The sequence below is a fragment of the Protopterus annectens genome, chromosome 10.part0 (assembly GCF_019279795.1).
Source record: "Protopterus annectens isolate FY-2018-M chromosome 10.part0, PAN1.0, whole genome shotgun sequence".
NCBI lineage: Eukaryota > Metazoa > Chordata > Ceratodontiformes > Protopteridae > Protopterus > Protopterus annectens.
Window position 1 is genome coordinate 1,757,671,547 of NC_056744.1, and position 12,838 is coordinate 1,757,684,384.

The 12,838-nt window shown below is 41.7% G+C and overlaps 1 protein-coding gene across 3 annotated transcripts in view; it reads left to right on the forward strand.

Moving 5' to 3' along the window:
• Nucleotides 1-12,838, forward strand: part of LOC122813984 (CD276 antigen-like) — a 219,578-nt gene that overhangs the window by 93,708 nt on the left and 113,032 nt on the right. For all 3 annotated transcript variants that reach the window (XM_044086553.1, XM_044086552.1, XM_044086554.1), the window contains one exon: nt 7,381-7,419. In XM_044086553.1, coding sequence (XP_043942488.1) covers nt 7,381-7,419 — 39 coding nt within the window. The remainder of the gene's footprint in view (nt 1-7,380; nt 7,420-12,838) is intronic.

The following is a 12,838-nucleotide window of genomic DNA, read 5'->3' on the forward strand; positions in this document are numbered from 1 at the left end:
AAAGATGCATGATAAAACTGGAAAATATGAAAAAAAATGTTATACCAGAAAAACAGTGAGCAGAGTAAACAAAGAGATGCACCATAGCGGTGCATAGGGATGTACCATAGCGGTGCAGGGGGATGTACCATAGCGGTGCAGAGGGATGTACCATAGCGGTGCAGAGGGTTGTACCATAGCGGTGCAGAAGGATGTACCACAGCAGTGCAGAGGGATGTACCAAAGTGGTGCACAGGTAACACAGAGGAATGAAAAACGTATGGTGATATACTGGGTAAGGTTATCACATGAAGTAAAGATGAGAACACAAACTAATGAAAGAGAAGCAAAAATGAATGGTAATTTATAAGAAATTATTATCTTAGGTTCTGCATATGAACAATAGCATAAATAGAATGAAATATAAATGGAAAGCAGAAACACAAATGTGTTTAAATAATGCTACGTGAATAATCTCGAAATGGTCTAAGACTACAAGTAGAGCTAGAGGTTAAAACGACTTTTTAAAAAGCACTGTACTCCCAATTAACCCAAAGATTCAGCTAGATGCAACTGATTCTTCAAAGGAAAAAAGTCAACCAATGTGCATCTACCTAACTTAGCAGTGTCTCTGCTCAATAAGTCATTGAGTCCCTGCTCAAGGAAATAGACTCCGCAAATGGACTAACGTCATTACTGATTGACTGATGACATCTCTCCCACAAAACAAATGAAGGTCAGACAATAGTTTATTTCTGTAAATGAAACAGTATAAAAGATGGCTTTGCAGGGACAAACCTTCCTGCAGAAGCCACAGTCCTGCTGCATCAGTGAAGCAGCCTCAGGAGCCACACTTTGATTTCTTCCCTTGTAATTGTTACTGTGAAGGTGTTCGTGACATAATTTAGAGCAAATGTAGCACTGCTCCATTTTCATAAATGCTACTGTCCAGCTCAGTCCCTTTAATATATTTTGTGTCTCTCTCTCTTCATTTAATCCATTTTTTCTCGCTGTTGATGACCAGCAGGTTACTTATCACGCCTCTTAGTGCTATTTTATCAGTTACATGTTGCTGAGTTGATGGTGATTTATGTTAATTTATTTACAGTATTAGCCATCCTGGTCTTTATTCTGTCTTCAGTCACATGAATAACTACCGACAGAGAGTAGCCACCACTGCAGTCATTGTACGGTACCAACCCATCACATTGTGCAGCTTTCTCTTTTCTACTGACCTATGACCTTGCCGAGCATGACGCCTTTTTTTAATGACCTTTCTGTTTGGAATGCATGACATATCTCATCTATGCTTTAGGGACTACTGGGGTCTTATCTCCTCCTGCACTGATTGATTGTTTTTTATAACTGTCCATGGTGACCAAGCATTCCTTATTATTGCCATAATTCTTCTTTTGGTCTCATACTATGTATGAACCTATGAACCTATACGTTTAGAAAAGCCCGTCTTGATCTTCTATTTTTTTCTTTTTGTTTGTTTATATGTCCTTGCACTTTAGTGGCACTATAAGTAATCACATTGGTAATTTATATATTTATTTGGTTAACTCTATTTGGAAACTGGGCAAAGAGACCATTTTCAGACGCAGTTCAGGTGTAAGACCAAACATAGCTACACATCATATAAAAACAAAAGCTTGTGCTCCAGCCACACCCCCTGCTTCTATCAGTACTGTCCATATCCAATGACAGAAAAGTAAAGCTTTGACACTGGTATACCTCATCATAACAGGACAAGGAAGTGACTTGGGACTGAATAAAACTGTTTGTGGGAACCTGGACTATGTATGCAAGCTATAAGAGGAGATTTAAGACCATCATTAGGAATTTTTGCTTCAGTAGCAAAGTTGTGGCATCCTAGAATGTAGTGCTGGAGTAGGTCATAGATCTAGGAGAGATTTAAAGTCACTCAAGGCAAGTAGTAATGTCCTCTCAAACTGGTAAGGCCGGATCTTAAAGCTGTCTCCTTTGAAATAAAAATAAACCCTGAGACCCCTGCTTACCCTGGAACATTTTGGAACTATTCTAAGGCAAACTTTCTACTATTAAGTGAAAACTTGGCAAAATGTCAAGCCCTCCCCTTGAGAACAATGCTGCCATTGTGGAAATGTTCACATACAGCCTGTACAATCATGTTACCAGATGCATTAGAGACAGCTATGCTTACCAGGAATAGCACAGAGAAAATAAAAAAAAAAAAAAAAATACACACCCTGGTGAAATCCCACCATCAATAGGTTAATATCAAAAGGAAGAACATATTGGCAAAAATTAGGAATGGCAACACGCAGCAGGATAAAAAAATTCTTATCAATAAAAAAAGAAATTGAGAGGGCAGATCAATACACAATAATGTACAGAACTAAGTGTAAATGAAGAAACGTATACTGAGTCAGAAGATATAGGAAATCTACTAGCCAACATATTCAGCTCCAAACAGGCTTCAAGCCACGTGAATCATGAACTGCAATGGTCATCCTTCTGCACAAGGCCATGCTATCTATGGGCCCCAGTAACTACGGACCTAAACGTCTGACTAGTCTAACTAGTCTCACATGCAAAGCCACAGACATAATTAAAATGGAAATGATTATAACAATGGCACAGGAAATCTTCATACACTGGATCCAACCCAGTTTGGGTTCATCAAGGGCAGAAAATGCTACCTCAACCTGGTGGTTTTCTTTAAGAAGGTCACCAAACCAATGGACCAAGGCAAAATGGTGCATACTGCCTACCTTGACCTGGCCAAGGCATTTGATACAATACCCCACTCAGATATTGTAGGCAAATTCACTGAGTTAGGTATACACCTCAATGTCACCCACTGGATAGCTTAGGAAGTTAGGATAGGGGAATCCACCTCCAAAAAGAGGATGTTCACTAGTAGACTGCCTCGGGGCATTGTGGTGGGTCTGCTTCTTTTTGGTATCTATTTGTCTGAAGTCAGTGCCCACATGAAGGGCCTCTGCCTGACAAAGTTTGCAGATGATTGCAAACTAGGTGATCCCAGAATCCCCCAGAACATTAACATCCACCAAGAACGGCCGAGTCAGACAAATAACTGGTGCCAGAGCTGTGGTTTAAATCTCATTGCCAAGAAACACATAATAGTATACTTTGGGGAAGTTGGCTATCCCAGGAAAATTCCTCATTGATAACACATCCCTAAGAGTAAACCGAGGAGTCAGTGATTTGGGGACACATGTAGACCTCAACCTTGTCTTTCTCCATTACGTGTCAATTGCAGAAAGGAAATGATTCTATGTTGCACAAATTATAAGCAGTGGTATTGCATCTATGTCTAAGGATGTCATCATTCTGCTGTATTTAGCTATCATCAGACCAATAACTGAGTATAATAGCTTCTTTGGTCTGTACATGACTAGGCACTTGCAACAGCTGGAACATCCACAGAGCTTTCTCACAAAAAATATACAGGGTGTAAACAACATGTCCTGTGCAAAGCTCTATCCCTTTACTCTGTCTCCTGCAAACTGTTGAGGGGTGATCAATACTTAGCATACAAGGCATCCTTGGATCCCTCCCTGAAGGACCATCTGCATATCCACAAAACAAATAGCATTAGAATTACCCAGTCTAGGGACTTAAATTTTGCCTGCAACACAAATAGTACATATTGGAATGACAGATGTGTATTTCAGAGCCTACCCCTACTCTAGAACAGGTTTCCCATCAATGAGATGCACAGTTTTTCCCTAATCCAATTCAAACATAACTTGGACCAGTGGATGGAGAATCAGAAATTCACACTTGGTCTGGTACCTGTGTCCCTAACAGAAGCCTGTAAATGCTTAACCACCCAACGCCTAGATTACATATACCCTTTAGAATAATCTTAAATGTTCCTAAACTTGCCAGATATATTTGGGATGCATAGCTAGGCTTAAAATGATCCCTGCAGTTGTTAGTCTAGTATACACCCATGAACCTATAAGAAAACAGATGGGAGAAGGAGATGGCTCCGCTATGTAGGATAGCCATGCCATGCAGGAAACTTCAAAATTTATGTGTGCCAATAGTGATGCATGACACTTCTTCACTAATGTTAATAAGTAGTCTGAAAACTTACAGAGGCCATGGTGGCGCAGCGATTAGCACTGTCGCTTCACAGCAAGAGGCTCTCTAGTTCAATTCTCGGCTGGTGCACCTTCTGTGTGGAGTCTGCATGTCCTCCCTGCAGTCAAGTGAATTTAAAGACATGCAGGTAGGTGTGAGCATGTGTGGGTGTGCCTTTGAAGGTTGGGCACCCGGCTGGCAACTCAACACTGGAAAAATTCACTGCCTATCATTAACGGACTGGAGTTCCGCTGTGGCGACCCCTAACCAGGAAAAGCCTAAAGATAGTTATGTATTAAAGAAGAATCTAACCACACTTCATATTCTTAATGCCTGCTGTACATAACCCATAGGTCATACACAAAATATGACATACATGGTGACATTATTTTGTACCACAAATTATACTCAGGTGTTAACGATGTACAAAGTCGGAGCACTGACAACACGTACACTCATATCTCTCAAGTCGTAGTGCAAGAATTTTTGACAAAACCAAGAAAATAATGGAAAGGCAAAGGCCCAAAATCAGGGACCGATTTTAAATAGTGCTCTCAGGAACTAGCAAGACTAATATATATTTTATTAGTGTCAAAGGAAAATATACTTTAAAAATTATCAGAACACGGTAGGTGTAGGTTAAGGCACTTTAATCTTGCAGCAAGGAGACAAAAATGTGCTAATACAGAGTTTGTCTAACCAGAAACAGGAAATACTTTTATTTTTATACATTCTTAAACTGGTTATGTCCTACCATGCTGACGTAACAGATTACCACCTTTTTCATCATCATTTGCCGACCATCTTTCCCATGAATTTCTGCTGATTTATCAATTTTTATGTGAAACTTCCTGAGGAAAACAACACGGCCTTGATTACTCCCAGTTAGATACATGTTATGTTACCATTCAAGGTACTATGGCTATTTCAAGCACAATGCTAGCAGTTCATTTCTCTAATAATCCTTTGTCTACTTTATCTCTAAGTTACTACAACTGCACAGGTTCCCATCCTTTGAACAGAGCTGTTTGTCTAAAATCATTACATTTACAGAATAAAGCATTGTTCATTTATTCGTTCCTGACCTAGCAGATAAACACCTGCTTCTCAACATTTCCAAAAGGCATAAATATGAATATTGCTGTGCTAGCAATTAGTAGGTCAGAGGGCAACTTGCAAGTTTCAGAAAGCATACTGCAGTTTTCAAAAAGCATCTTTTTCAGTCTCATATGAAACTCAATTTGTATAAAATACAGTGTATGTAAAATAGAATGAAAAGCATATTAAAATACTTGATTATTAATTGGCATCAAGCATACACACATTAATACATATTTTTCTAACAATTAGCATTCATTTTCTGAAGGATATGAAGTCTTAAACACAAATATCTGTCATTACTTAGTGACTATAATTATCAATGGGTTGTCAGAAATCCAGAAATTTTATGAATGACAAAGCAAAAAAAAAAAGTAAAAATCAAAGACATTTTGCAAAATCATGGACAGCTAAGAGGCACAGGTACACTAAACTAGGACACAACGAATGACAGTTCCTTTCTACTCTATCTGTCCTCATTACAAGCTGCTTTCTTGTAGCTTGTCAGTCCCATAGCTGCTCTATAGGTTAGGGATGTGATGTGTCTTGGGTGTGTGTGTGTGTGTGTGTGTGTGTGTGTGTGTGTGTGTGTGTGTGTGTGTGTGTGTGTGTGTGTGTGTGTGTGTGAGAGCATGTGCGTATCCATACAATACATGTTTGGGTTAGCAGTATGAGACTGGCAAACAATAATGCCGCCCATTTATTACTGGCTAGTAATGACTGAGAAGTTGAAATCCCAGGTAGTCTGTCTGTTTTATGCCCATGGTGTTGAGGCAGGCAAAAACTGGCATGGTGTATGAGCAGAAAAGGTTATACAAGGCACATGGCAGCAGCCCATTCAGTTGCAGCGACGTGATGGCAAAGTGCTCGGTGAAGGGGATCCATGCCCACTCTCTTTGCTGATCTTCAGATGCCACTAAATGGGCAAATAACAATATAAGGCAGGACCAATCATACAAACTTAAGGCAGGGGCCACTCATACAGCCTTAAGGCAGGGACCAGTCATACAGCCTTAAGGCAGGGACCAATCATACAAACTTAAGGCAGGGACCAATCATACAAACTTAAGGCAGGGGCCACTCATACAGCCTTAAGGCAGGGACCAGTCATACAGCCTTAAGGCAGGGACCAGTCATACAGCCTTAAGGCAGGGACCAATCATACAGACTTAAGGCAGGGGCCACTCATACAGCCTTAAGGCAGGGACCAGTCATACAGCCTTAAGGCAGGGACCAATCATACAAACTTAAGGCAGGGACTAGTTGTACAGCCTTAAGGCAGGGACCAATCATACAGCCTTAAGGCAGGGACTAGTTATATACCTTTAAGGCAGGGACCAATCATACAAACTTAAGGCAGGGGCCACTCATACAGCCTTAAGGCAGGGACCAGTCATACAGCCTTAAGGCAGGGACCAATCATACAGACTTAAGGCAGAGACCAGTCATACAGCCTTAAGGCAGGGACCAATCATACAAACTTAAGGCAGGGACTAGTTGTACAGCCTTAAGGCAGGGACCAATCATACAGCCTTAAGGCAGGGACTAGTTATACACCTTTAAGGCAGGGACCAATCATACAAACTTAAGGCAGGGGCCACTCATACAGCCTTAAGGCAGGGACCAGTCATACAGCCTTAAGGCAGGGACCAATCATACAGACTTAAGGCAGAGACCAGTCATACAGCCTTAAGGCAGGGACCAATCATACAAACTTAAGGCAGGGACTAGTTGTACAGCCTTAAGGCAGGGACCAATCATACAGCCTTAAGGCAGGGACTAGTTATACACCTTTAAGGCAGGGACCAATCATACAAACATAAGGCAGGAACCAATGATACAGCTTGGCAGAGCAAAGAAAAACTAACAAAAATATAATTACAAGATGTACTGCATTACATCTTTACAGCTGTATCATTCATTACACTGTGGTGAAATGACACCTATTGGCAGGCAAGTGTAGCTGCTGGCATCAGGCTTGTCTTGGCCATAACTTAGGCTATTTCCATGCTACGCAGATAAATGACAGAGGCTATTACTTCCGTACCTCACACTATTTCCCCGACAGCTTTTGAACATTCAAGTGTATGAAACCATTGATAGTTTTACAGTTTTGAGAAATTTAAAAAGTCACTTTTTTATATGAACTTGCTTTTTGCAAACTAATTCTGTTTTTCTTTTCTTTCCACTATATATTCACTCCAGCACCAACAGCAAGCGACATGGAAAGGAATGAAGTAACAGGTAAGAAGATAATCGTTTTCAATTTATCTTTCAGTCAGCTCTGTGTCAGCACAGAAATATTTAGAAACTGACTTGGTGAAGTACTTAATACCTCAATGCACCTTCTACTGTGAAACAGCCTGAGCTGTTAAAAAAGTAAGTTATAAGGAGGCACATTCTTGGTTAGAAATGCTGAGATGTAGAATCTGGAAACTTTCAAAGTTTGGTGCTTACAATTCCCAGGGAAAAAAATAAAAATCTGAGGGCATGTTGTCCATTCTGGGTGTTTTTAGTATGCTAGAGTTGCCATACTGTAGATTTCAAAGTATAACAATTTAATTACTTTTCATACAAAATTATAAATAAATAACTTCTGCTCATGGAAGGCAGTAATTTGTGAACATTATTTCACTGTTTCACACAGCAAGTATGACTGAGTGTCTCCCACTTTCAGCAAAAAAAAAAAAAAAAAAATCCCCAGTTTGGCTTAACTAGATATTCCGTTCATCCTCTGATATCTGCTTTATCCTAAACATGGTTATAGGAAAACCAGAGCCTATTACTATAAACCACAGAGCAAAACAAAAACAAACATTGAATGAGATTACAGTTCCTCACAAGATACACACACATGTACATAGATGCTCACAGTGTAGGGGACACATAGAAGACGTGTAGACACTGTGCCGAAGACATTCCATCTGGGATTTGAACCAGCGTTCTAAGTGCTCTGAGCTAGTAATGCTATCTGCTGCACCTCCCTACTACCTTTGTAGAGTTCAGTATTGTTAAAGTTGCAGTTCATTTATTTGACTGAATGATACAGTGCATTATCACGGGGATTTCTCATACAGTGCTGTGTCATGAGGATGTCTCATACAGTGCAGTATCAGGGGATGTCTCACGCAGTGCTGTATAACAGGGATGTCTCATGTAGTGCTGTATTATGGGATGTCTCATACAGTGCTGTATCATGGGGATGTCTCATGCAGTGCTGTACCACAGAGATGTCTCATATAGTGCTGTATCAGGGTATGTCTCATACAGTGCAGTATCAGAAGATGTCTCATGCAGTGCTGTATTATGGGGATGTCTCATGCAGTGTTGTATCAGGGGATGTCTCATACAGTGCAGTATCAGGAGATGTCTCATGCAGTGCTGTATTATGGGGATGTCTCATGCAGTGTTGTATCGGGGGATGTCCCATACAGTGCTGTATCACAGAGATGTCTCATGGAGTGTTGTATCTGGGGATATCTCATACAGTGATGTATCACAGGGATGTCTCATACAGTGCCATCAGTCTGACTTTCTTTTGTTACTTAGATTATCAATGTTTTGACAGAAATCCAGAAATTTTATGAGGGCCAAAGCAAAAAAAAAAAAAAAGGTAAAAATCAAAGACATTTTACAAAATCAGTGGACAGCTGAGATGTACAGATACACTAAACTAGGACACAAAGAATGAAAGTTCCTTTCTTCTATCGCTGTTCTCATTACAAGCTGCTGTCCTTGTAGCTTGTCAGTCCCACAGCTGCTGTATAGGATTGGGATGTAATGTGTCGTGTGTGTGTGTGTGTGTGTGTGTGTGTGTGTGTGTGTGTGTGCGCGTGCGCGCACACACGCGTGCGCATGTGCATATGCATACATATTTGTGTTAGCAGCATGAGAATGACAAACAATAATGCCGCTCATTTATTACTGGCTAGCAATGACTGAGAAGTTGAGATCCCAGGTAGTCTGTCTGTTTTTTGCCCATGATGTTGAGGTAGGCAAAAACTGCCATGGTGTCTGAGCAGTAAAGGTTATACAAGACACGTGGCAGCAGCCCATTCGGCTGCAGCGACATGATGGCAAAATGCTCAGTTCAGGGGATCTATGCCCACTCTCTTTGCTAATCTTCAGATGCCACTAAATGGACAAATAACAATATAAGGCAGGACCAATCATACAGCCTTAAGGCAGGGACAAATCATACAAACTTAAGGCAGGGACCAGTCATACAGCCTTAAGGCAGAGACCAATTATACAGTTTTAAGGCAGGGACCAGTCATAACGCATTAAGGCAGGGACCAATCATACAGCCTTAAGGCAGGGTTGTACAGCCTTAATGCAGAAACTAGTTGTACACCCTTAAGGCAGGAACCAATCATACAAACTTAAGGCAGGGACCAATGATACAGCTTAGCACAGCAAAGAAAAACTAACAAAAATATTCACTACAAGATGGACTGCATTACATCTTTACAGATGTATCATTCACTACACTGGAGTGAAATGACACCTATTAATAGGCAAGTGCAGCTGCTGGCATCAGGATGGTCTTGGCCATAACCTTGGCTATTTCTGTGATGCACAGGTAAATGAAAGAGGCTACTGCAAGTATAACAATTTCAATACTTTTCATACAAAATTATAAATAACCTCTGCTCATGGCAGGCAGTAATTTGTGAACATTATGTCACTGTTTCACACAGCAGGTATGACTGAGTGCCTCCCACTTTCAGCAAAAAAAAAAAAAAAAAAAAGGAAAGAAAAAATCCTCAGTTTGACTTAACTAGATATTCTGTTCATCCTCTGATATCTGCTTTAAACCAGAGCCTATTACTATAAACCACAGAGAAAAGCAAAAACAAACATTGAATGAGATTCCAATTCCTCACAAGGTACACACACACATGTGCACATAGATGCTCACAGTTTAGAGGACACATAGAAGACATGCAGACACTGTGCAGAAGACACGCTATCTGGGGTTTGAACCAGCATCCTAAGTGCTCTGAGGTAGTAATGCTATCTGCTGCACCTCCCTACAATCTTTGTAGAGTTCAGTATTGTTAAAGTTGCAGTTCAAGTGGTTTGACTGAATGATATAGTGCTTTATCACGGGGTTGTCTCATACAGTGCTGTGCCATGAGGATGTCTCATACAGTGCTGCATCAGGGGATGTCTCATGCAGTGCTGTATCATGGGGATGTCTCATGCAGTGCTGTATTGGGGGATGTCCCATACAGTACTGCATCACAGGGATGTCTCTTGCAGTGTTGTATCATTTGGATGTCTCATGCAATGCTATATCAGGGGATGTCTCATACAGTGCTGTATCAAGGGGATGTCTCATGCAGTGCTATATCAAGGGGATGTCTCATGCAGTGCTATATCATGGGGATGTCTCATACAGTGCTGTATCAGGGAATATCTCATACAGTGCTGTATCACAGGGATGTCTCATACAGTGCTGTGTCATGAGGATATCTCATACAGTGCTGTATCAGGGAATGTCTCATACAGTGCTGTATCATGGGGATGTCTCATACAGTGCTTAATCCAATGGGATGTCTCATGCAGTGCTGTATCACAGGGATGTCTCATGCAGTGTTGTATCGGGGATGTCCCATACAGTGCTGTATCACAGGGATATCTCATGCAGTGTTGTATCATGGAGATGTCTCATACAGTGCTATGTCACAGGGATGTCTCATGCAGTGTTGTATCGTGGGATGTCCCATACAGTGCTGTATCACAGGGATGTCTCATTCAGTGCTGTATCATGGAGATGTCTCATACAGTGCTATGTCACAGGGATGTCTCAAGCAGTGTTGTATCGGGGGATGTCCCATACAGTGCTGTATCACAGGGATGTCTCATTCAGTGCTGTATCATGGAGATGTCTCATACAGTGCTATGTCACAGGGATGTCTCATGCAGTGTTGTATCATGTGGATATCTCATGCAATGCTGTATCTGGGGATGTCTCATACAGTGCTGTATCAAGGGGATGTCTCATGCAGTGCTATATCACGGGGCTGTCTCATACAGTGCTGTATCACGGGGATGTCTCATACAGTGCTGTATTGTGGGATGTCTCATACAGTGCTGTGTCATGGGATGTCTCATACAGTGCTGTAGCACATGGATGTCTCATGCAGTGCTGTATCATGGGGATATCTCATGCAGTCCTGTATCACAGGGATGTCTCATACAGTTCTGTATTGCGGGATGTCTCATACAGTGCTGTATCACATGGATGTCTCATGCAGTGCTGTATCGGTGGATGTCTCATACAGTGCTGTATCACAGAGATGCCTCATGAGGAGCTACATCACGGGGATGTCTCATGCAGTGCTGTATCATGCAGTGCTGTATCACAGGGATGTCCCATACAGTGCTGTATCATGGGGGATGTCTTATCCAGTGCTGTGTCACTTGGATGTCTCATCCACTGCTGTATCATGGGGATATCTCATATAGTGCCGTCATTCTGACTTTCTTTCATTACTTAGATTATCAATGTTTTGCCAGAAATCCAGAAATTTTATGAGGGCCAAGCAAAAAAAAAAAAAAAAAAAAGGTAAAAATCAATCTGCTGACCTTGTAGCTTGTCAGTCCCATAGCTGCTGTATAGGTTTGGGATCTGTCGTGTGTGTCTGTGTGTGTGTGTGTGTGTGTGTGTGTGTGTGTGTGTGTGTGTGTGTGTGTGTGTGTGTGTGTGTGTGTGTGTGTGTGTGTGTGTGTGTGTGAGCATGTGCGTATGCATACATATTTGTGTTAGTTGCACAAGACTTGGAAACAATAATGCCGCTCATTTATTACTGGCTAGTAATGACTGAGAAGTTGAGATCCTAGGTAGTCTGTTTTTTGCCCATGGTGTTGAGGCAGGCAAAAACTGGCATGGTATATAAGCACCGGGGGTTATACAAGACACATGGCAGCAGCCCATTTGGCTGCAGTGACATGATGGCAAACTGCTCAGTGAAGGGGATCAATGCCCTCTCTCTTTGCTGATCTTCAGATGCCACTAAATGGACAAATAACAATATAAGACAGGGACCAATCATACAGCCTTAAGGCAGAGACCAATCATACAGCCTTAAGGCAGGGAGCAGTAGTACTGCCTTAAGGCAGGAAACAATCATACAGCCTTAAGGCAGGGACCAATCATACAGCCTTAAGGCAGAGACCAGTCATACAGCCTTAAGGCAGCGACCAATCATACATCCTTAAGGCAGGGATCAATCATATAGCCTTAAGGCAGGGACCAGTCATATAGCCTAAAGACAGGAACCGATCATACAGCCTTAAGAGAGGGACCAGTCATACAGCCTTAAGTCAGGGACCAATCATACAGCCTTAAGGCACAAACCAGTCATACAACCTTAAGGCAGAGACCAATCATACAGTCTTAAGGCAGGGACTAGTCATACAACTTTAAGGCAGGGACCAGTCGTACAGCCTTAAGGCAGGGACCAATCGTACAGCCTTAAGGCAGGGACCAGTCATACAGCCTTAAGACAGGGACCAATCATAAAGTCTTAAGGCAAGGACCAATCATGCAAACATAAAGCAGGGACCAATCACCCAGCCTTAAGGCAGGGACCAGTTGTACAGCCTTAAGGCAGGGACCAGTCGTATAGCCTTAAGGCAGGGACCAATCATACAG